Raw genomic sequence first — 25,676 nt, 5'->3', positions numbered from 1 at the left:
CCTATATATTTAATTAGGATTTGACTTCATGCTGACTTATATAACATTTTGAAAGCTTTGACAGAGGTTTGGCCTTCTTGTCATTCATTCCGGGGCACATGACTTCCGGAATGTATTGTTTACATAACATGGATCCAGTTCCGGTTGCAGCGAAGTTTGCACACTTTCAAGTTTCAAAGTTTATTGTCCTGTTTAATTGTTTTAACAGCTCAGATATTCAGATATACCAATCATGAGAGGGGTACAGACAAGTTCCGGATTCTAGAGCCACGAAGCGACAGAAAATGCCGAGCGACTGATGTTTCCATGAGACCATGTACAAGACATTTCAGTTCAGTGAATAATTAATAAACTCGTTGTTGAACTTTCTTGAACTTGTTATTGAAAAGAGATTTCTATTGAACATGGAAAGGGTTTTGTTGCTTAATTTACCTACTTATGGTGTGATCATTCTGCATTTCGTTAGTTTCGACATTCGTTACTTTGTACATCCTTGTGATATATTCTCGCTGAACCTAATCTCCAAGTTCTGGTATTTGTTTTGTCACATATTGTGACTGGTGGCAGCATCAATTTATTTTAGTAATCTATTCACTCGTATCGACCAGTTTTGGGCCGTTCCGTTGCAATATCAGCTGGAACAAATTTGAGGGTTCATGTCAGCATATTATAGTCTTGGCTGTTATGATCGACAACTGTCAGTGTACGTTTGCCTCACCTGAAGAAAAACGTGACTGACCTGTCAGAGCTTATTGATGAACTTAAAAGCAGTTGGCCACACTTTTCTCCTCCGCGTGATTGATCTTCAGAAGCGATTGTCAATTGTTTCTGATAAAAATATAGTGGATGAGACATACAGTGGTGGAGATCTGCTTTTAGATGTTTCAGTGGATGAAAAGTTTTCCAGGGCCCTGTTCCACAAAGGGATCGTAGCGCCACGACTGTCTTAAGTCTACGTTAAAGTATGGGAGTGACAATCATCTTAGCGCTACGATCGATTTGTGAAACAGGGCCCTGAAGAACAGACCAGTGTACTCTGCAGACAGATGCCTGTGGGAAGGAGTAGATGGCAACTACAAACGTGATTTCTTCTATACTAAGCAACTATACTCAGTCCGATGACACCCCTTTCCAATCGGTTGCATACAAGTAAAACCTTTCTGGTGTTCAAATCGAATACGAAAATATACAAACATGTAGCAAAAACGAAACCTCAGCAGAAAAGCATGATCTGATGGCAAAAAGTGTCTTTCATGCAGCAATCATGCAATTGATGATGTAAACAGGGTATAAAAGCATATGTATGCATTGTTTCTGTCTTGACAAAAGAAACCCGTCAAATTTCAATCATTATTTGAAGTTTGGAGATTGAACGTGCACAGAAACACGTTATGGCAGTGGTGGCAGCAAACAAACACCGACCAAGGAGCAGCAGGCCCGTGTTACAAGCGTCTGTCAAGATCGTTGGAATCTAACCATCCATCTGTGAAATCGGTTCAAAAATCACTGCGAGAAGCATCCCTGATCATGACCTTTGTCAAATATCGGCACAGACTGTACATCGCTGTCTTAGACGTTACGGGTTTGTTGCGAGGAGACCAGCCAGACGCCCAATTCTGACCAACAATCATCGCCAATATTGACAAATGAGATTTCAATTGTAATTCTATTAATTGTTTTCACTGTGAATCCTCATATGTCTCTTCAGGGTACCAGACTCTGTAAATACATTCCCACATTCAACACATTGATAAGGCTTGATTCCACTATGAATATTCATGTGTCTCTTCAGGCTACATGACTCTGTAAATACATTCCCACATTCAACACACTGATAAGGCTTGATTCCACTGTGAGTCCTCATGTGTGACTTCAGTTGACCTGAGCATGAAAAACCTTTGCTACATTCAACACATTGATAAGGCTTGATTTCACTGTGAGTCCTCATGTGTTTCGTCAGGCCACCTGAGTCTGTAAATGCTTTCCCACATTCAACACATTCATAAGGCTTGATTCCACTGTGAATCCGCATGTGTCTCTGTAGGCTATCTTTCTGTATAAAAGGCTTTCCCACATTCATCACACTGATAAGGCTTGATTCCACTGTGAATCTTCATGTGTGTCTGCAGGTTACTTGAATGTCTAAATACTTTTCCACATTTAACACACTGATAAGGCTTGATTCCACTGTGAATTTTAATGTGGGACTTCAGGCTACCTGATTGTGTAAATCCTTTCCCACATTCAACACACTGATAAGGCTTGATTCCACTGTGAATCATCATGTGTTTATGCAGGCAACCTGACTTTGTAAATGTTTCCTCACATTCACCACACTGATAAGGCTTGATGTTACTGTGCATCCTCATGTGTGACTTCAGCCTCCCCGAGTGTGTAAATACCTTCCCACATTCAGCACACTCATAAGGTTGGATTACAATGTGAATCCTTGTGTGTTTCTGCAGTATACTTGGGTATTTAAATCCTTTACCACATTCGCCACAGCAGTAAGGCTTGATTCCACTGTGAATCCTCATGTGTCTCTGCTGACAAGCTGAACTTGTAAATCCTTTCCCACAGTCAACACACTGATATGGTTTGATCCTACTGTGAGTCCTCCTGTGTGTCTGCAGGTCACATGATTGTGTAAATTCATTCCCACATTCGCCACACTGATAAGGCTTGATCCCAGCATGAATCCTTCTGTGTTTCTGCAATCTATATGACTCTGTAAATGCTTTCCCACATTCAGTACACTGATAAGGCTTGATTCCACTGTGACTCCTCATGTGATTCTGCAATTTATATGACGCTGTAAACGCTTTGACACATTCAGCACACTGATAAGGCTTGATTCCACTGTGAATCATCATGTGTGTCTGCAATTTATATGACTCTGAAAATCCTTTGCCACATTCGCCACACTGATAAGGCTTGATTCCACCGTGTTTCTTGAGATCACCTGTATCCAGCGTCTCAGGAACAGCACTTGTTTCCAGTATGGCGATGACAGGTTCAGTCTTGATATCACCTGTTCCCAGCAATTCTTTCTCACAGTCTGTGATTACACATGTTTCAGTAACAGAGACATTATTTTGTTGTAGGCTTTGTTCTTCCATTATTAACTTGTGGATGTTATGGTGTTCACTGAAAACATAAAGGAGTTGTCACTTTTATTAATTGTGTTAATGCATTGCCAAAAGATGTTTCCATAAAAACAACCCCAGTAACAACTAGAGTTGGGTCCACACACAATCGGATGATAAAGGAATCATGACGAAATACTTGTCATGATGCAAAGAGAATGAAACTATTCTGGTGATGGAACATATCGTCACATATATCTCCACCCACCTATGATACGACGGTTGTATGCTGTGGGTTACGTACCAATAACTAAGTACTGTATGTATCGCTGACTGAAATGTTAACCCTCAACCCACACTTCTGCTCATTTATTTACATAACCAGTTAATAAAACTGTGATCCGGATATAAAGAATAAAATATTGACTTCCTCATTGATAACATTTATACGACATTTGGGGGATAAGACTTTCAGGCAAAATTTCAAAGAACGTCAAATGAACCCTGTCCAAAACCTGTTTGATCAGGGATTTAACATTCAAGGCTTCAGTAAAGCTTTCAAAAAGTTTTATGGTGGCCATGTGGTTTACATTTCCACATTTGACACATCAATGTCAAAAGTGATGTCTGATGTAAACTCCCTCTTTGATTACACGTTCCCATGTTTTTTCATGGAAAAAAAATACTTGGCTTTGCACCTTAATGACGGGTGCAACCAAATGGGTAGGATACACTCACCTTTTCCATAATACCAGAAAGTGATTCTTAAACACATGCACATAATATCGTCCCTTGGGCACGCCAGAAACCTATGATTGTGGGTTCGAATCCCGGTTCGCCCCGATTATGTTTCTAGGTTTGTCAGCACCATACCCGTGCTCGTGGGTTTCACCGAAGTGGTAAACGTCTGAGACCTGCATTACTTCGGGCTTTCCTCCCACATTAAGCTGACACGCCGTGATATAACTGGAATACTGTTAAAAGCGGCGTTAAACTCACTCACTCACTCACTCTTATCATTAGGGAAATGTGTTTTGGAACTTTTATTTGTATCAATATGCCAATCTTCCAAACATTACCCGAACAGCTTAGTTTGGCGGCAAAGATTGGGGTGGGTCAGGCAACACCAGATACGGACTGTGCGCCAATGGTGTCACATCATCTTCACAGATGAATAAAAGGTTTTATTTCTATGTCACAGATGGCAAAAAACATAGCAGCGAGTTGTATCCCAGGGCAACAATCCTCGACCATGATAGACATTGGGGCGGTTGTTCGATGGTGTAGGGCAGTGTCATACGACAGGCCAAATGATTTCGTTATTGTTAATGGACATTTGACGGGCCAGTGATATGTTGGCAAAATGTGGCATCCTGTCATTGTTCCATTCGCTAGAATTATCAGCAGGTTTGTCCAGCAAGATGAAAATGACAGGCAACATCGTGCCAGGTCATCACTGTGTTAGATCAGAATATGGCCCAGATGACACAACGATGATATCTTGAGTCGAGGTTGTTTATTCGGTTATATATTTGATAACAAGAGATGTATGTGCGCACCCAGCAGCACTCTCAACCAGACTGAAGTCTACCCGTCATTTCCCCAGCCCCTACCTCCCTTACGTCATATACACAATCACATTAAACATCAATTACCAGTTATATGTTACCCTGGCGACATCGAATGCGATCACTCGCTTGGCACCGCCATCTTGAATGGAGTATCACTCTCAGGATATATCATTATATTTATGTTTGTTTGTTTGTTGTTTAACGCCGAACTCAGCAATATTAACGCTATATGACGGCGGTCTATAAATAATTGAGTCTGGACCAGACAATCCAGTGATTGACAACATGAGCATTGATCCACGCAATTGGGATCGATGATGTGCATCAACCAAGTCAGCGAGTCCCGTTAGTCGCCTCTTACGAGAAACATAGTCACCTTTTACGGCAAGCATGGGTTGCAGAAGACCTATTCTATTTCACGGGTCCATTATAATTATGAACTTTTAACAACTGATTATCTGCAACAAGGCAAACTGACAGGAATATCTGTGGGATGATCTTGGGCAGAGCCTGTATGCGACAGACCCAGCACTCGCCAACATGGCACTGCTTGGGGTAGCTCTGGCGGGCAATATCAAGGGCAACCATACGCAAGTCAATCAACAGTATGCCATCAAGGTATGTATCGCCCAACATGGTGGACACACCAGATATTAATCTACTCGCCTGAAATTAATATTACAGACGTTTATTGTCATGACCCCTTCATTATCAGTTCATCAGTTCCCGTATTTCTTGTCTGTTCTATATATTGAAATACGTGTAAGTATTCTATCCCAGACACGTTTTTATCATTTCATGTCATGTTTGATTTTATGTTACATCAGACTTTCTCAAGTCTTTTCTAAACAATATTTTATTCAGGCAGAATTAGTTACATGAAATTCATCAACGCCACAGAATAAGGTTCAGTTCATACATGTATAATCAAAATTTGAACATGTTGAAATGGCCCTTATTTTTCAGGCAACTAAATTGCACATCACAAATGTTCAGTGACAATCGCTAGGAGCTTCTCACAAATGCTTCATGGTATAACCATACACCTGTGTACGTGCCATCTACATGATCTAAGGTTACTTTATTATAGGCATAAATGTCAAGTCACAGGTTTGAATGTATTGCACATTCCTCTAATGTAATGTCTACAAACGTATGGGTATTGATGAAACCAACCACAAGTTCCTCAGAACCTTCACTTCAGAGTGTACGCATGCAAGCTTGAATACAACCATTTATCACAAAAGGTTGGCAAATGTGAAGGCTGAATCTGTTGACTCGACAATGAAATAAGGAAATGTCGGTATGAAAATTAATTGACGAAAACCGAATAACAGAAAGTTTGGTCTGATTTTAGTAAATGTTTCTCCTAACAGTAACTTCGAGGTTGTGGCTCAAATAAATTGCACGCACGCACGCACGCACGCACGCACGCACACACACGAGCATTAATCTGCATTAATCTGGGCTCTACAGTAAAATCGTCCATCCTACAGCCCAGACTTAGCTCCCAGTGACTATTTCCTGTTCCGGCAAATGAAATCTCCCGGCACGTGGAAGACGCCTCCAGGATGAGGACATAAAAGCTGCCACAGAGGCGTGGTTAGAGGGCCAATCTGTGGATTTCTATAAAAGTGGTATTAAAAGCTTGAAGGACAAATGGAATAAGTGTATTGAGGTGAATGGAGATTATATTGACAAACAAAAGTGCAAAAGATATTCTGCGACTTGGTCTTATATTGAAGTTGCAAAAAAAAATTGAACACCCATGGTATATGTACATTGACAGTTCTTGCAGTGCTGTTGGAGAAAAGTACATGAAAAATATCCCACCTTATGTACTTTTTCTGGGTTCTCATCAATGAAATAATGTGCGATTAGTCTCGCAGGACTTTCAAGGTTTGTTGCAGTTTGCTCAGGTGTGTGACAGTGACGCTCATGCATGTCCCTTAAGGAACATGAACCATTGTGAACTGTGGTCAACAGGTTTTCGTCTATCAGTCAGTTTGATGCACACATATTCAAAATAAATGCACCAGTCTTGGATCTGACATCCTTGATCATTTTATGGATTTCTGAATATCCAGTCAGTATAGGTCCTTATCATGTTCCATGCCTCAGTCTTCTGTATACATGATTACCTTTGCCAGATATTTTTTGTCCTGGCAGCCACACCCCATGAATTTATGTCTCCTTATGTGGTATATTTCGCACATACCTGTATGGCTGTAAACCTGTTTTTCCCTTGTATGCAATCACAGTATCACTCTTTCCTCAGCTTGTATGTCACACGTTCCTCAGTTTGTGTCTACAAAAGTGCCCTTGCCATCATGAAATACGAACTGCCCCAAAAGTTGTATTTTCAAAAAAAGAAAACAAATTCAGCATTCCTTGAAGACTCTTTGGTTAAGTGCGTGACATTTTAAGTGTCATAAAAAAATAATAATCCTTTTCGAATGGATTTTTCTTTGATAGACCAACGTCAAACCATCTGACAAGTTACATAGAAATACAACTTTTTAAAAGCCCTCATTTTTTAGGTGTCCATATTTTTCAGAAAATAAATAAGCTACTGATTTTTTTTTATATTTTGCAAGTTGAGCATTTATGCATTTTACACGAAACTTAAAAGAAAACACAAAGCCTACTGTTAAAAAGTTATTGCAAGTTTCCTTTGGGGGTGTCCTTTGACTATGCACCTGACAAATGGGTTCGCATGCAGCAGTGAGAGCTTTAATTAATGCTCATGTGTGTACATATATCAAAATGAATAATATGTTTAACATAGATTGATGTACTGTCATAACATTTTTCCTTGTGTAGATGATCAAATGGGTTGAATAATAACAGAGTGACAAGCTGCTGAAAAATGTGTTGATGATGGATTAGCACACACTCTCTATTACCTATCACGTTTAGTGAGTGAGTGAGTGAGTTGGGTTTAACGCCGCTTTTAAAAGTATTCCAGTTATATCGCGGCGTGTCAGCTTAATGTGGGAGGAAAGCCCGAAGTGATGCAGGTCTCAGACGTTTATCACTTCGGTGAAACCCACGAGCACGGGTATGGTGCTGACAAACCTAGAAACATAATCGGGGCGAACCGGGATTCGAACCCACAATCATAGGTTTCTGGCGTGCCCAAGGGACGCACTCTGCACAGCGAATCGCAGCACCTTAGACGACTGGGCCACCCGTGACCCCACCCATCACGTTGAAGATCACTTCTTTCAATAATAATAATTAGTATTTGTACATATGCAGGGAGTCTCAATATATATAGTCATACAGAGAAGATGGAATACACCCATCTCTAGCTGTCAAATGCAGGGATTAAAGGATTAACCACTTATGTTCATTGATTTATTATTATCAGTTGCAATGCATACACTCAATACACTAATGATATTTCAGTCCACTAAATTCAATCAATTAATTCCACTGTGAGTCCTCATGTGTGACTTCAGGTTACTTGACTGTGTAAATGCTTTCCCACATTCAACACACTTATAAGGCTTAACTCCACTGTGAATCCTCATGTGTTTCTGGAGGGAACTTGATTGAGTAAATGTTTTTCCACATTCAACACACTCATAAGGCTTGATTCCACTGTGACTCCTCATGTGTGTCCTAAGGTGACCTGCTTGTGTAAATGCTTTCCCACATTCAACACACTGGTAAGGCTTGACTCCACTGTGAATCCTCCTCATGTGTTTCAACAGATTACCGGACTCTGTAAATTCTTTCCCACATTCAACACACTTGTAAGGTTTGATTCCAGTGTGAATCCTCATGTGTATCTTCAGGTTACCCGACTCTGTTAATCCTTTCCCACATACAACACACTGAAAAGGCTTTATGCCACTGTGAACACTCATGTGTTTCTGCAGGTTTCTTGACCCTGTAAATTTTTCCCCACATTCAACACACTCATGAGGCTTGATTCCACTGTGAAACCTCATGTGTTTCTGTAGGTTTCTTGACACTGTAAACTTTTCCCCACATTCAACACACGTAAAAGGCTTGTTTTCACTGTGAATACTCATGTGTTTCTGCAGGGTACCTGATTGTGTAAATGCTTTTCCACATTCAACACACTTAAAAGGCTTGATTCCACTGTGAATCCTCATGTGTATCTGCAAGCTACCTGATTGTGTAAATGCTTTCCCACATTGAACACACTTGTAAGGACAGATTTTACTGTGAATCCTCATGTGTTTCTGCAGGGTACCTGATTGAGAAAATGCTTTCCCACATTCAACACACTTGAAAGGCTTAACTCCACTGTGTCTCCTCATGTGTCTCTGCAGTGTACCTGAGACTGTAAATTTTTTCCCACATTCAACACACTCATAAGGCCTGATTCCACTGTGACTCCTCATGTGTGTCTGCAGGTGACCTGATTGTGTAAATGCTTTCCCACATTCAACACACTCATAAGGTTTGATTCCAGTGTGTACCCTCATATGTATTTGCAGGTTATCTGACTCTGTAAATTCTTTCCCACATACAACACACTGATAAGGCTTGATTCCACTGTGAATCCTCATGTGTGTCTGCAGGTTACCTGACTTTGTAAATTCGTTCCCACACACAACACACTGATAAGGTTTGATTCCACAGTGTTTCTTGACATGACAAGTTTCCAGCGTGTCAGTGTCAGACTTTTCCTTGACATCAACTGTTTCCAGTGTGTTGGTGACAAGTTCTCTCTTGACATCACCTGTTTCCAGCAATTCTCTCTCACAGTCCCTGACTTCACATGTTTCGGTAACAGAGCCAGGATTCTGTGGTTGGCTTTGTACTTCCATTATTAACTTGTGGGTGTTATGGTGTTCACTGAAAACATAAAAGAGTTGTCACTTTCCTTTATTGTGTTATGCATATCCTGAAGATGTTTTCACAAGAACATTACCAATAACAACTTGGGCTGGGACCAAACAATTGATGATAAATGAATCATGATTAAATACTTATCATGATGCAAAGAGAATGAAATCAGCTGGTGATGGTACATATAGTTTCATATCTTTACACCAATCTATTGCATGACAGTTGTAGTCTATCAGCCAGGCAATATTTCGGTACACAACAGGGGGCAAATTGTGACAGGTTTAAAATTGATGGTTATGTACAACAAATATGATAGCATATAAAATCCAGTAGCTTTGCATGGTTTTTTTTAAGTTCTATTGAAGGTCTCCAAAGTTGGCACAGAACGGCCAGTACAATATGTTGTCCAGTCAGTAGTACATAATTCATTTCTTTGTTTGCTTCCTGTCTTGGTAATTGGACCACAGCAACAGTAGTTAGTTAACAAAAGGAATCATATTTCAACTTCTCAGGGGTAAGTTGCTGTTTGGGCTGTTGCATAAACTACTATACACCTTACCAATAAAAAAGGGAGAAAAATTAAGTTTGGCAGACACAGTAATGTCATAAAATTGTAATTGTAATTTCATAAAAGTTGTAGGGTACACTGTAGTAGTGTTGACTCTTAACTTTTTTTATGAAACAAATCAATAAAAAAAGTTAATGGTATCCATAGCATCTCCGAATTTGGAGCTGATGAGAATGTTATAATTTGAAAGTGGTAAGTTGCATGCGATGCAGATGGCTGTTTCAATGAATGCTCGTTCCACCCGTGATGAACAGGTCTGGTTATTGATGAAATGGTTAGTCATATTATGAATGTTCTGCTCATTGTTTGCAATAAATTTATTGTCACTTTCCTATCAAAACAATACAATTAACTTAGGTTTAATCAATTTAACTGGCCTCTTCTTCAGTGACAAGATGTGACTTTCCTATCAAAACCAAACAATCAATTTGAGTTTTGCCAGTGGGGACTGTCATCACTCAAGGACCATGTACAGTGATCCAATGGTTAGTCATATTATGAATGTTCTGCTCATTGTTTGCAATAAACATGTGAAAGAAAATGCAATCATATAGATTTTGCATATTTTCTTGGGTACTAATTTGTTTTGGTATAAAATCACACAGGCGCTACATCCATCCAGTCGCCCTAGTTTCATCCGTTCTGAAGACAGGGAATTTCTGACGAAATGTTTTAAAAACATCTTTAATATTCTTAATTGTCCTTCTTGCAATGAAAGACCAATAACAATATCATGCTGTTATCATTATGTCATATAAATAGGTTATTATCGCTCCCCGCAGCCTCCGTTGACAGAAAATAATTCAAAAATCGTCAAGCATGGAATCCATTTTGATTTTGGATTTAGACTTACAAATTTGAAGTCAATCACCAGCGGCAATCAGGAAAACATGTGAAACATAGGAGTGAAGACTGCTACCCAGGTCAATAAATAGTAAAAATGTGACGATAAATAGTAAATCATATTAACAACCAAGTATTTTGATTGTTTTTCATAATCTGTATTATTTTGCTATAAATGGTTTAGCTAGAATGTATATCAGTTCAGATTTGTGTATCATCCAATTTTTTCATTATTTGCAGTGTTTGTTGACTTTGTTTAACTAAACAAATCGCATGTCAGGCCACGCCCAAATGTGTCACTTATGCTTGTCAACAGCATGTCAGTGTCCGAAAGTTTATCAAACAAAATCATTGGCAAATACCACAAAAATGAGATGTCTTTGACAAAGATTTGTACATCCATGTAAAACATTCTAGAAACTTAATTAAGATTTAATTAAGATATATCATGATATATAAAAAGGATTGTGATAGTATTACAGGATCACAACACATGTGGAGTTGTTTGTTTACCACCATTGCCATGATCGTACACCTTTCATACAATCGATGAATTTATGATTCAGATTGTTTTAGTTTAGAATTAATTATATGAAAAATCGCTAATTTTTCGAAAGTAAGGAGTAAGGACCTTGTGAGTATTCTTTTCATCAGGTAATAAGAAAATGATCAAATAGAAAAATTACAAAATTAGGAATGAAATATCGGATGCCATGCCACTCAACGTGAAGTGCCAAAAATCAACAATGGCCGTTTCGGGTAGTTTTGTGCTGAGAAATTTGGTTGATTCTTTCTTAACTAAAGATGTGTTTTTTTTAGGTAAATAAACTTCTGGTTTTTGAAATATTTTGCAAGTTGAGCATTTATGCATATTACACGAAACTTAAATCATACGCAAAGCCTACTCATTAAACAGTTATTGCAAGGTTCCTTTGGGGATGTCCTTTGACTATGCACCTGTCAAATGGGTTCGCCTGCAGCATTGAGAGCTTTAATTAATGGTTGGGGAGTTGGGTTTAACACCGCTTTTAACAGTATTCCAGATATATCACGGCGTGTCAGCTTAATGTAGGAGGAAAGCCCGAAGTGATGCAGGTCTCAGACGTATACCACTTCTGTGAAACCCACGAGCACGGGTATGGTGCTGACAAACCTAGAAACATAATCGGGGCGAACCGGGATTCGAACCCACAATCATAGGTTTCTGGCGAGCCCAAGTCATGAGCATCCATTCACACAATCAGGAGAGAAATATACTGTGTTTTCAATGTAGATTTAACCCCGCTAAATTGAATATGGAACCGAACGCTCAGCGTGAGGTTTCAAATGTTAAATTTAGCGCAGTTAAATCTACAGGTAACCTAGCTCTACATTGAAAACTCAGTATGTTTATCTCCATTCTACCATGACTAAATAAAACGCAAACTCTTTGGTGTTAGCAAATATACTGAGTGAAGCGGCATGGGTTGAGTCCAGTGTTTTGAGTGGGTTGTCGATCTGAATTATGGAATCGCCGAACAAAATATGGTGCTATATATACTCAAGCAGTTAGTTTACACCGTAATACTTCACTCGAACATATGACAGGCATTTAAAGCATATAAGCACCGCAACTTGGTAAGCTCACATGAGGTGGGCATCCCTGAAGAAAGGCTTTCACTCTACATCGCACATCACCAATATGATGTCATATCGCTCATTGTGACGCAAAAGATATGACGTCTCAGTCATATATTGAAAAGAACTAAAATTCCAACCTCTCTGTTGTCTCCAAAACGTAAATACATTCCCTTTGCAGATTTCTATCATGTGTTTTGCATGAAATGTATTGCCACGCATCCTTTGAATATTGCAGTTACCGCATCTGTGCATTTTGTAACCTGTTATTGTAGATATTATTATTTGAATATGCAAACCGACAATGACTGAAAATAGCACTATTCTATGAATATTAACTTCCGCAGTGATGCGGCCGTCAAACCAGCTGTTTCAATCAGAGGGGGTTTATTGTGATTTAATAGCCTCTGATTGACCAATCAGAATCAAGTAAATTCCAAATTCATGGTAGAATTGGGATCAATGACATGCATCAACCAAGTCAGCAATCCTGACCCCCCGATCCTGTTAGTCGCCTCTTACGACAAGCATAGTCGCCTTTTACGGCAAGCATGGGTTGCTGAAGACCTTGTGTAGTCGATCAAAGATGTTGAAGAATAACAGAGTGACAAACTGTTGAAAAATGTGTTGATGATGGATTAGCATACTCTGTATCAAGTAGAAGATCATTTCTTCCAATAATAATAATTAGTATTTGTATACAGTAAAAAACGTTTATAACGAACACGCTTATAACGAACTGACGGATATTACGAACTTTATTTTTGGTCCCGGCCATTTGCTGTATAGATGTTGTATATATGCTTATAACGAAATACGGTTATAACAAACTATAATTAGTGGTCCATTTGAGTTCGTTATAACCGTAGTTATCTGTATATGCAGGGAATCTCAATATATATAGTCATATACAGCAGATGGAATACACCCATCTCAAGCTGTCAAATGCAGGAATTAAGGATTAACCACTCATATGTTCATTGATTTATTATTATCAGTTACAACGCACACACTCATCATACTAGGGATATCTCAGTCCACTAAATTCAATCAAATAATTCGACTGTGAATCCTCATGTGTGACATCAGATTACTTGACTGTGTAAATGCTTTCCCACATTCAACACACTCATAAGGCTTGACTCCACTGTGAATCCTCATGTGTTTCTGCAGGGTACCTGATTGAGTAAATGTTTTCCCACATTCAACACACTGATAAGGCTTGATTCCACTGTGAATCCTCATGTGTGTCCTAAGGTGACATGATTGTGTAAATGCTTTCCCACATACAACACACTCATAAGGCTTGACTCCACTGTGAAACCTCATGTGTTTCTGCAGGTTTCTTGACACTGTAAATTTTTCCCCAAATTCAACATATTCATGAGGCTTGATTCCACTGTGAATACTCATGTGTTTCTGCAGGTTTCTTGACCCTGTAAACCTTTTCCCACATTCAACACACTTAAAAGGCTTGATTCCACTGTGAATCCTCATGTGCATCTGCAAGCTACCTGATTGTGTAAATGCTTTCGAACATTCAACACACTTAAAAGGCTTGATTCCAGTGTGAATCCTCATGTGTTTCTGCAGGTTACTTGACTGTGTAAATGCTTTCCCACATTCAACACACTGATAAGGCTTGATTCCACTGTGAATCCTCATGTGCATCTGCAAGCTACCTGATTCTGTAAATGCTTTCCCACATTCAACACACTTAAAAGGCTTGATTCCACTGTGAATCCTCATGTGTCTCTGCAGTGTACCTGAGACTGTAAATTTTTTCCCACATTCAACACACTCATATGGTTTGATTCCACTGTGAATCCTCATGTGTGTCTGCAGGGTATCTGACTTTGTCAATTCTTTCCCACATACAACACACTCATAAGGCTTGATTCCACTGTGAATCCTCATGTGTGTCTGCAGGTTACCTGACTTTGTAAATTTGTTCCCACACACAACACACTGGTAAGGTTTTATTCCACAGTGTTTCTTGACATCACCTGTTTCCAGTGTGTTGGTGACAAGTTCTCTCTTGACATCACCTGTTTCCAGCAACTCTCTCTCACAGTTCCTGACTACACATGTTTCAGTAACAGAGCCAGGATTCTGTGGTTGGCTTTGTACTTCCATTTTTAACTTGTGGACGTTATGGTGTTCACTGAAAACATAAAAGAGTTGTCACGTTTCCACAAGACACCACCAATAACAACTTGGGCTGGGACCACACAATTTATGATAAATGAATCATGATTAAATACTTATCATGATGCAAAGAGAATGAAATCAGCTGGTGATGGTAAATATACTTTCATATCTTTTCACCAATCTATTACATGATTATTGTAGTCTATCAACCTGGCAATATTTCGGTACCAAACAGGGGGCAAATTGTGACAGGTTTAGAATTGATGGTTAAGTACAACAAAGCTTTGCATGGGTTTTTTATGTTCTTTTGAAGGTCTCCAAAGTTGGCACAGGAGAATGGCTAGTACAATATGTTGTCCAGTGAGTAGTACATAACTCATTTCTTTGTTTACTTCCTGTCTTGGTAATTGGACCACAGCAACAGTAGTTAGTTAACATAAGGAATAATATTTCAACTTCTCAGGGGTAAGTTGCTGTTTGGGCTGTTGCATATACTACTATACATCTTACCAATAAAAAATAGCTTTGCAGACACAGTATATAAGTATATGGCACCATGTGGTGCCAAACCCTCATTTTATCAATGATTGTCAGTCAAAATGTCATAAAATTGTAATTGTAACTTGATTTATGAAACACCTCAATAAAAAAAAGTTAACATCCATAGCATCTCCGAATTTGGTGGTGATGATGTAATGATGATGTAATGGTACATAGAACTTACTTACAACTAATTATCACTGCTATATTATTTTAGACTTTATTTGAACTGTTCTTGGAAAACATTTTTTTTGTACAGCATAATTACATTCTAAAATGTTAAAAATCATGTTATTTGAATGTAATTGATTATTTTCTTATACGATATGATGATATGATTCCCCAAATGAGAAAATTCAAATTTCTTATGCTCATTCATAAAAGTAAAAGGTGACTACTTTTGAATTTAGAAATTAATTAATAAAAACATCTACAAATATGTGAAACTGCAATTAATGAAGGTTGTTTCAATTCACATACTTGTATCTTACATGTTAAATTTATTTAAAATTATGACTCCTTCATACTAAATATTTTACAGTATATTAAACACATTTTTAATGTTTTGTTTCATTATCTTACAGATAAGAAAATTCACTCTTCAAACATGAATTAAAAATCAACTCGCCATTAGTATTGCTACTCCTCCTCCCAATGCAGTAATAAAGTATGGACAAAAATGAAGAATGGACCAGAGCTGATAGCTGTAGAGTCTGCAATGTGGAAGACATTGTCACCGATCAATCACCATGCATAGAGCCCAGGAGTGGTACATCCAGCATCATTCACTCTGAAGGTGAAGATATGGAAAGTAACTTGGTTCAACCTAAGAGCTTTGAATCGTGGGAAGCTCTGCTGAAAGCACCACAAATACGAAATGACAAACCACTTCTGGAGTTTGCAAAGAGTACATCTGAGATACAAACATTTTCTACCATCGGAAACGTCGTTGTAGGTTTACAATAAAAGTATTACAGTCACTACAGTCAAGCAAAACAGAAGAAAGCTGAGCCATGCTTATGTTAAAAAACAGTGATCTAACAGGCAATCACCAACTTCATCAAGAGCTTATGAAAGCTATGCGTACCCTCGACGTCCTCCACCGAAATGTTGCGAAGATAATGTTTGGCGAAGACGGTACTAGATGACCAGAAGCACCCCTCCATGATGGATCGGACGGCCAGTGAAGAGGACAGGGGATAGATCTCATACGGATTGGAGGCTGTAGGTGGTGGTCAGTACAACGATAAGCCCTCAGGATAGCAGAACGAAGCCAAAGGGAGACTGTATTACGAGAGATCTCTGCCGGGCCACGGCTGGAAAGAGGGATGAACAGCCTCTGGCGCTGCTTGTGATGCTGCTGAGATACCTGAAGATAACGTCAAAGGGCCCGAACCGAGCAAAGGGCGAGCTCCAGGTCCTCATCAGGACGGGACAAAAAAGAGACAGGACGTGAAACTGCCGATCGGGTCCCAACAAAGGCCAAGGTGAACCAAACCATGAGGACGCTGGTCGAACCGGACACGGGTCACATCCAGGGCATGAAGCTCACTAAACCTGGCAGCTGTTGCAAGGGCCAGGAGCAAGTCGAAAGCCTCGGACCATGGCAAAAAGGGCCGGAGCCGATGATAACCTGGAACCTCTAGCAGTCTTGAGGACAGAATTGAGCACAGCAAGATCGCAATCATGGAACCAGCCAGGTGACGGGATTGGCAAAGTCAGCCACTTGTGGAACAGTGGCCTACACTGGAACAATGTGCTTGGACAAGCAGAAGGCCTGGAATGACCGCCACTTGTGGAGAACGAGTGGAGGGACTGTAACCGTCTTGGTTTGGATGCGTGTGCCTGGAGTGAGGATTGAACAGAAGATTTGGCCACACCGGGAGACATAATACAGGTTCTCCTGCGAGCTGAAGGAGCCTGGGAAACCAAATCCGGGACAGCCAATAAGGCGCGACCAAAAGCAGATCCAGAGGACAGGTCTGGGCCACCTTATGAATGACCTGGGGGAGACTTATGAATAACCTGGGGGAGAAGAAATGGGGGCGGAAAAGCGTATGCGCTTAGGCTGACCCAGGAGAGAGCGAGGCCGTCTAACTCCCAAGCAGCTTGGTCCGGGACAGGAAACACGTACACCTGCAATTGGTGGATGCACACCGTTGCAAAGAGATCTACGTTGGGAGTCCCCAGGCATTCACACAAGAACCAGAAGGCTTCCGGGTGGAGCATCCACGGATGATCGGGTCTTGACAGGGAGTTGGCTAAGATGTTGCGACAACCTGGAATGTGACGGGCTCGTATCAGAAGACGGAGACCAGATGAAACAGGCTAAAGGTCAGCTCCAGGAGAGAGGCAGACCGAGTCGACCCTTGCCTGTTGAAGTAATACACCACCGTGGAGTTGTCCGATGCGACCATGAGACAGCTGTTGCAGAGGATCCGACGCCAATGACGAATCGCACGAATGACCGCCTCCAAGTACAGATTGTTGATGTGCCATGCACGTTCTGAAGGAGTCCTATGACCGGAAGCGGTTTCCTTCGAGAAAGTGGGGGCCCCATCCTTGTAGAGACGCATCCATGAAGAGATGGTGAGTGGCCTCGAAGCTTGTCATAGAGGAACCACTCAAGACGTTCGATGGTACTAGCCATCACTCTTGGAACGGACGTAATTCCCTTGGCAGAGGAAGAAGGGGACCCGACAGGTCTGAGCGCAGAAATGTCAGGAAAAACTGTGTTGAAGACGGAGTTGAAGACACACCTGGATGTTAGATCCTGAGCTGAGGTCAACAGCCCGAGAAGGCTCTGCCACTGACAGAGATCGTGAGATTGAGAGAGGGCTCTCCTGACCCCGGATTGGATCGCCGCGAACCAATCCAGAAGGAGAGGTCTGTCAGAAAGAGACCACCTTTGAAGGTGAGATGGCGAGGAGTCAGATCTGATTTCTCCATGTTGATCAACCAACCCAACCGATGGAGAAGGCGAAGGGTGAAATCGTGCTGAAGAATCAGGGTCTGATTGACCAAGCGCTTACACGCGAAAAACCGGGTCCTGCAGTAGAAATTGAAAATCCACATCCCAAAGAGGCTACCCTGACTGTTGACGCTGTGACCAAGGATACAGTTGTCGAGGTCGGCTCCAAACCGAATCCACCTGCGGTGAAGGAACGCAATGATGGGATGGGTTATACGTGTGAATAACCACGGAGCCGTGGAAATGCCAAATGGGAGCACTTTCAACTGAAAGTGCTGACCCTGAAAGATGAAGTGGAGGAAATGACGATGTGCTGCCTGAATGGGAACGTGCAGGTAGGATCCTGGAGATCAAGACTGATGAGAGAGTCCATCGGTTGAAGGAGGAGGCGCAGAGACCGGATGGAGATTCACCTGAAAATGTGGAAGAGGTGCAAGATAATGGAGGTTGAATAGCGCCAGATTGTGGATTATTCGTAGTTTGGATGAACCCTTCTTGGGCACCAGGAAGACTGGCGACTAAAACCCTGGAGAGATGGAGTCGGCGTCCAGGCGATCTACTGCATTCTTGGCAATCAGGAGATCGATATTGGCCTGAAGCTCCGGCACATCACGAGGCCGATATCGATGTTCCAAGGGAGTGGTAGTTGGAGGAGGATCGGCGCAGAACTGCAGGCGGTAACCTTGGCAGAGGATTCGGGTAACGAACAGATCCTGGAGCAGCTGCCAATTCCTCCAGTAAGCCTGAAAAGCGACCTAGGCAGGAGGGCTTGGGAGTCCGATCTGCTCTGGGGGACTGGCGTTTGGGCCCAAAAGAAGAAGACTTCCGCTTCAAACTTGGTCTCTTCCCAACATATGACTTTCACTGCTGAGAGAATTGTGAAGAAAAGAGAAGTTCCATGTTGCTAAGGAGGCGAAACTGTTGTTGATGAGTATCCCAACTCTGGGCCTCCTTAGGAACAGTCGGGATCTAGCCGAGGTTGGCGCATCAGTTGCATCTTGAACGACGGATCCCAGGAGGACTGCTTGAGCAAAAAGAAAAGGACTGCTTGAGCCAACAAAAAAGGCGTCCTGGCGACTGTACGGCGACCTACGTGGCTGGCGAAAGTCCGATGAAAGCTGGCGATCCAGCGAGCATTGGCGACGGTCTGGCAAAAGCTGGCAATCACTGGCGACGGTCCGGCAAAAGCTGACAGAGATTTGGTGAAATGAGGCGACGGTCTGGCACCGGCTGGTGGCGGTCTGGAGACGCCTGAAGACGATCAGGGGATAACTGGCGACACTGTCCCGGCGATAGCTGTCAACAGCACTTGACTTTAGTGGAGGCAGCAGTGGAGTCGTCAGGAGTATGACATTGGTGACAGGAACCAGAAGAATGGCAGGACGAAGTGTCTGAAGAGGTGCGGAAACGCCGACCCGGCGACTGGCGGGAGCTGGCAAGATCCAAGCTGACAGGAGGTAAAAGTAGGTCGTCTGGGCGATGCTGAAGCAGTTACTCCCAAAAGGCATCAATCACTGTAGGATTCATAAAATCAAGTGGCGCAGATGGTGTAGATTGGGGAGGAGCACACGAAGGAACCATCGTCAGTGTAGTCGGATCCGAAGGTGGAGGGGACGGATTCGACGGAGAGGGAGAAGAGTGTGGCGGCGAAGTATCAGGCATCTTACTCCCATAAGCAAGTTGTTTCTGGCAACGAAGAATAGCCTTTCTGTAATAATTAAAGTCTGTAATTTACATGAGAGTGCAAACAGAGCAGCGATGATCAAATGAGCATGCAGGTTGATGTGGGTCTTTCCCCTACTTGGGCCTTTTACATAAAGCACAACGCATAGAAAACATTCTGCAAAAAATGTAAACAACACATAAGGTAACGAGTAGAATCACATATTAAGCAAAACATGTTATTGGACAATATGTGAACTAAGCTCGCAAACAAGCATAACACAGTGTGAAGTGTGACTGGAAGCAATTCAAAAACATAATACGCCTAGTTTATGGGAATTATGTCAATAGAAAGCCATAATCAACAACAACAAAATGAGAGAATCACCAATAGTTTAAGAAAACTACAGCAAAAGGTACATTTACAAGCAACTTTGTAACCACGAGACGCACGTATGATAAAATGGTGCCCATAGTGCGGCACGCGCAAAGTTACACAGCCACGAATAAAAATAGAATTACAAGGTTTAAACCGCAAACGAGCGGATATATCAAGCATGGAAAGGATATATGGAGGAAACACGACCTGAAGACGAAATTGAAGACAATGATAAGGTAAGACTGAACTCTGTCCCAAACATACGTCTGTCTGTTGGATAGACAGAGAAGAATATGAGTGGCGGCCAAGGGGGATAACTCATGGATGCCTAAGCACGGGCTGTGGTCTGTTTAAACTGTCTCTTCATTCCAGTACTGTCTGTTTGTATAAGGTAGGAAAGATCACTTTGTGCAAGTGGACCCTGGATATTTATGCAATCATGACAAAACGCATATTTGCATTGTACCTGTATATAATACTGCAAATATTTCGTAATTTGACTGTCAGCATTTAAAAGGGGTGGATGGCAAATCTGACAGCATGAACGTGTTCTTCTCCAGATACAAATGTAACTTGTAGCATAAACATGATAAAGATCTGAACTGTTTCCATGTTATGATCCAGGATCTAAGTTTCCAAAGCAAGGCTGGACACCAGGGTGAATCCTTTGGCATATATGTATTATTCTCTTTATAACAAACAAATGTATACAATGTATCTGTTTATTATAGGGTGGGGATAACAGCGGTTCGCATATGCGCATTCCTCTCATTATACTCTCAATCGCTGACTTGGTTGATGCATGTCATCGTATCCCAATTTCGTGGATCAATGCTCATGATGTCAACCACTCGATTGTCTGGACCAGACTTGATTATTTACAGACCGCCGTCATTCAGCTGGATTATTGCTGAGTGCGGCATTTAACAAACAAACTATTAAACATGTTAAATGTAACACTTAGTGCGTCCTTAGCTACCACATCCTTGTGTTCTGCCATGCTTACAGGTGGCGCTATGATACTTCTACTATAATGGGAGGTAACTCGATTTGTTCCTGTTCTAAATATAGTATATCGCGACCTCACAAAATGATGTTTCAAGTATTGTGTGTGTCTAAGTATCAATGATATCATAGGTATCAGTGAATCGTTACCGCCCTAATATGTACACATCCCTCAACACAGCTGGGGTTTTTTTTAAACATGCACAACAAACTATCATGTACTGAAAGAAATAAGATAATAGTGAGTGAGTGAGTTGGGTTTAACGCCGCTTTTAACAGTATTCCAGTTATATCGCGGTGTGTCAGCTTAATGTGGGAGGAAAGCCTGAAGTGATGCAGGTCTCAGACGTGAACCACTTTGGTGAAACCCCTGAGCAAGGGTATGGTGCTGACAAACCTAGAAACATAATTGGGGCGAACCGGGATTCGAACCAACAATCATAGGTTTCTGGCATGCCCAAGGGACGCAACTCTGCACAGCGAATTGCGGCGCCTTAGACGACTTGGAGACACGTGCCCCCAAATGAATTATCAATAAACATGATGATTTACCATTTCCATACGATTTACAGACAGACGCCACCCAAGCAACACTTCATCAAAGGCTGACACAACAGCTTTAGAAATTGGCACTAGTCCTGTAGTCCTTGCCAAACTGCCCAATAGTTAAGGTATCATAAGGACCAGTAGAAATTTCCCATTTTTAAAGGTTTTGCTATATGTTATCATTGTAAGGACTAGTGGACTAAAAATGTTAGTTTCTACCGCTGCACAGCCCAAAGCGCTTCATCACACTACTCAGATCTACAGCCTTTGTCCCGTCATGTTGGTTTAATTATGCTATTTGAGTTTGATTAAGGTAAGGACATTTCACTGGGGATGTTGGGGGGAGATGCATTGATATTGAGTCACATTTTTGGCTAGGGGCAAGCAGTCGTATTACTTAGAGATGCATTAATTTTAAGATTTACAGTATTCTGCAGTCTTTGTCAGCTAATCTGAGCAGTTCTACAACTATTATACCTGTAATAAAGTCATTAACTGAGCATCAAGTGGATGACAACAAATATGCAGGTGGAAGGTCGCACCATGAGTGAGTGAGTGAGTGAGTGAGTATGGTTTTACGCCACTTTTAGCAATATTCCAGCAATATCACGACGGGGGACACCAGAAATGGGCTTCACACATTGTACCCATGTCGGGAATCGAACCCGGGTCTTCAGCGTGACAAGCGAACGCTTTAACCGCTAGGCTACCCGACCGCCCCTGGTCACACATGAAACATGGATGACAAGAAGGGAGTGGTAATTGTTGTATTATATGCAATTTGCAAGATAAGATAAGAGTCACTGCTGTATGGAATCAACTTCACAAGGCAAGCACGTCCACTAGCTTATATCAAAGCCTAGTTTCTACCCTTGCTGCACCAAGGCAACTTTTCACCTCGCCTAGATCATGAGTTGTGCCCCTTGTAATCAAAACATGATATCCAATCAGATCACTGTTCTTATCTTGTATAGTTCACAATGATGGCAACTACCACGAACTACCATAGGTGACGACCAAGTCGATCAGATAACAAAAATATTCGCGATTTCATCCCTGACTTAAACAGAGGGAATTGTTAGGGGTTTTAATAGATTAAAAAGACATATTTGTGTCAACAGAGACAGGCAGCGCACTAGAAAGACAGGCACTTTCATACGAAGGTGTACCAGTCGTGGATGTTGATTTTGTGAAATGTTCTCTGATTTGACTATTGAAATGTGCGATAGTCCAATCATATTTAGCCCAGGAAAGTAGGCTTGATGTGGCAAGGGTGGAAACAAGACTATGATAAATGGTTGAGAATACAAACTGAATTTCATTGTTAAAAAAATAATACATACACTTTTTCTGTTTACCAAACTACATAATTGTACATACACATTTAAGCACGCATATGAATTCGCAAGTTGAAAGGTCACAGTAAACATCATAATCTTAAATGAGATGATTCAAGGGAATTACCCCCAGCTCTCAACAAGGTTTTCTAGTTGGCGGTCAGAAGACCTGTTTGTTGGGTCGCTGGCGATAATTGGCTTCTGGTGATAACGCGCTCTAATTAAAATGACGACGGCTAGAGTGAGTGAGTGGATTGGGTTTAACGCCGCTTTTAACAGTATTCCAGTTACGGTATATCGCGTTGTGTCAGCTTAATGTGGAAGGAAAGCCAGAAGTGATGCAGGCAGGTTTCAGACGTTTACCACTTCAGTGAAACCCACGAGCACGGGTATGGTGTTGACAAACCTAGAAACATAATCGGGGCGTACCGGGATTCGAACCCACAATCATAGGTTTCTGGCGTGCCCAAGGGACGCAACTCTGCACAGCGAATCGCGGCGCCTTAGACGACTGGGCCACCGGCGGCTAGACAAATGAAAATTGATTGTAGTTTCCCTTAAATGAGCAAAGATTTTATGCGACATCAAACTTTTGAACTTGTCCATGACAGGCGTTATGAAATAATTCAGAGTCATTCGCGATGACCGCTGAAGGGGTCGTTGTCTTCACAGGTAGATCTACTACTAAAATGTACCAGCAGCAATGGACTGGACCTAAAAATGTTCTTTGATAACAAACTCGCAGACGAGGCCGTCTGTCTTTCGGTTACAACATACCATGACATACAGTAAACTAAGTTTATGACGAACACACTTACAACGGACTGACGTAGATCTTTAACGAACTATTTCTTGGTCCCGCCCATTTGATCTATCTATGTTGTAAATATGCTTTATAACGAACTACGTTTATAACGAATTCAAATTAGTGTTCCCTTTGATTTCGTTGTAACCGTAGTTTACTGTACATGTCGCCTTGTATTTGTATGTCGCCTTGTGTGCGATCTTTTGGGTTTGCGCGCTTGTGTCGGCCCAACAGGCCTATCTGTCGTCCTTTCGAACATTTTGACGACATTTCAAATAGTTTAGATCTATATCGAGAGATGAATGAATTAAAACTTACATTCGTTCCCGTGACAGACTGGACTATGGAGACTTTGGCTTCGAAAGGATTGCAAGGCCGATCTTCGAATCAATGCATAAACAGCTCAGCCACAACAGTAACGCTGAGCGCGAGTAATGAATGGGAACGCTTTGCTATAGTCATACCACTCGATAAAAGTTGCGTTGACATATCGCCTGGGCTGTTCACACGGTACAACCAGTTGGTACGACTTGCTAATCGAGTGACGGGGGGAGAAGGAGATATTTTCACGAGTTGCGTCACATATACTCAAAAACAAAAGTTCCTGTGACACCAATATTTTAGTGTATTTTTCAAACAAGTAAAGATTGGTTTTCAATATTGTGGTACATGTATGGAAGCAAGTCACAAAAACGCAACTGCTACAGAAAAGCATGCATTCCATGCAAAAGTTGACTTTTATGCAAGCCCAATGCATTTCACTACCCAAGAAAGGGTATAAAAACATGTGCGTTAACGGGATTCCATATGGATTGTTTAGCATCGTGCTGACAACAACCACTCAGAAAAACAACACAATTACGCAATTATTTAACATTACGAAATGCCACGCCTGTCCGAAAATGAGCGTCTGCTTATGCTTGAAGCAGGATCGAGTCAACGTGATGCTGCAAGACAATTCAACGTCCACAGAAACACCATTTGGTGTTTATGGCAACGTTGGCAACAGACGAATGCAGTCAGAGACCATCCTCGGAGTGGCAGGCCACACGTAAACAATAATCGACAACTGGATTCGAACAACACACCTACGAAATCGATTCCAGCCAGCAACAGTGACTGCAAGAAGCATCCCTGGCCTTCGACGGATATCTTCACAAACCGTACGTCGCCACCTCAGATGTGCAGGGTCTACAGTGGTACAGACAGCGTCTACGCTGGACGGCCATGCAGTGGGGACAAGTTCTATTCACTGACGTGTCTCGTTTTCACCTCAGCCACAGCGATGGACAGATTCGAGTGTACCGACGTCGAGGTGAACGTTCCGTCAATCATTGTGTTATGGAAGAAGATCGGTTCGGTGGCGGCAGCGTTATGGTATGGGATGGGATTACAGCAAGAGAGAGGATCCGTTTGATAGTGGTAGAGGGAAATCTCAATGGTCCGCGCTACCGCGACGAGATCATCAGCCCTGTTGTTCTACCGTTTTTGCGTCGTCATGGCCCAGGCATTACCTTTCAACATGACAACGCCCGGCCTCATATTGCTCGACTTGTTCAGCATTCTCTTCAACATAACAACGTGAATGTCATCCCCTGGCCGGCTCGCTCCCCTGATCTCTCACCAATCGAGCACATGTGGGATGAGATGGATCGGCGCCTTCGACGTCAGCCACGTGTTCCACAGACACTCCAGGAGCTTCGAAACATGCTCCAGCAGATATGGACAGATATCCTACAGGACTTTGTGCGACGCTTGGTCCATT

The 25,676-nt window shown here is 41.7% G+C and overlaps 2 protein-coding genes across 2 annotated transcripts in view; both read right to left on the bottom strand.

Moving 5' to 3' along the window:
* Positions 1-1,912: 1,912 nt before the first annotated feature.
* On the bottom strand, positions 1,913-24,498 carry LOC124133328 (zinc finger protein 721-like). Its single transcript, XM_046497692.2, has 3 exons — positions 24,230-24,498; positions 8,084-9,493; positions 1,913-3,147 (listed from the first exon to the last, which is right to left on the bottom strand). The coding sequence occupies exons 2-3, from the start codon at positions 9,463-9,465 to the stop codon at positions 2,046-2,048; spliced, it is 2,484 nt and encodes an 827-aa protein (XP_046353648.2). The 5' UTR covers positions 9,466-9,493; positions 24,230-24,498; the 3' UTR covers positions 1,913-2,045.
* Positions 13,488-25,676, bottom strand: part of LOC124118473 (zinc finger protein 420-like) — a 67,012-nt gene continuing 54,823 nt past the window's right edge. The window contains exons 5-8 of the mRNA XM_048401312.1: positions 19,271-19,659; positions 18,703-18,859; positions 16,725-16,856; positions 13,488-14,679 (exon numbers count right to left, since the gene is read on the bottom strand). Coding sequence (XP_048257269.1) covers positions 13,566-14,679; positions 16,725-16,856; positions 18,703-18,859; positions 19,271-19,659 — 1,792 coding nt within the window. The 3' untranslated portion in view covers positions 13,488-13,565. The remainder of the gene's footprint in view (positions 14,680-16,724; positions 16,857-18,702; positions 18,860-19,270; positions 19,660-25,676) is intronic.

The sequence above is a fragment of the Haliotis rufescens genome, unplaced genomic scaffold (genome assembly GCF_023055435.1).
Source record: "Haliotis rufescens isolate VD_foot unplaced genomic scaffold, xgHalRufe1.0.p SCAF_21, whole genome shotgun sequence".
NCBI classification, from domain to species: Eukaryota; Metazoa; Mollusca; class Gastropoda; order Lepetellida; family Haliotidae; genus Haliotis; species Haliotis rufescens.
This window is presented reverse-complemented; position numbering and strand designations above follow the sequence as displayed.

Coding starts and splice junctions, on each gene's coding strand:
- LOC124133328 (XM_046497692.2), bottom strand. CDS start 9,465: ATGGAAGTACAAAGCCAACCACAGAATCCTGGCTCTGTTACCGAAACA. Junction 3,148..8,083: donor ACTCACAGTGGAATTAATTG/ATTGAATTTAGT, acceptor TTATGTTTTCAG/TGAACACCATAACATCCACA.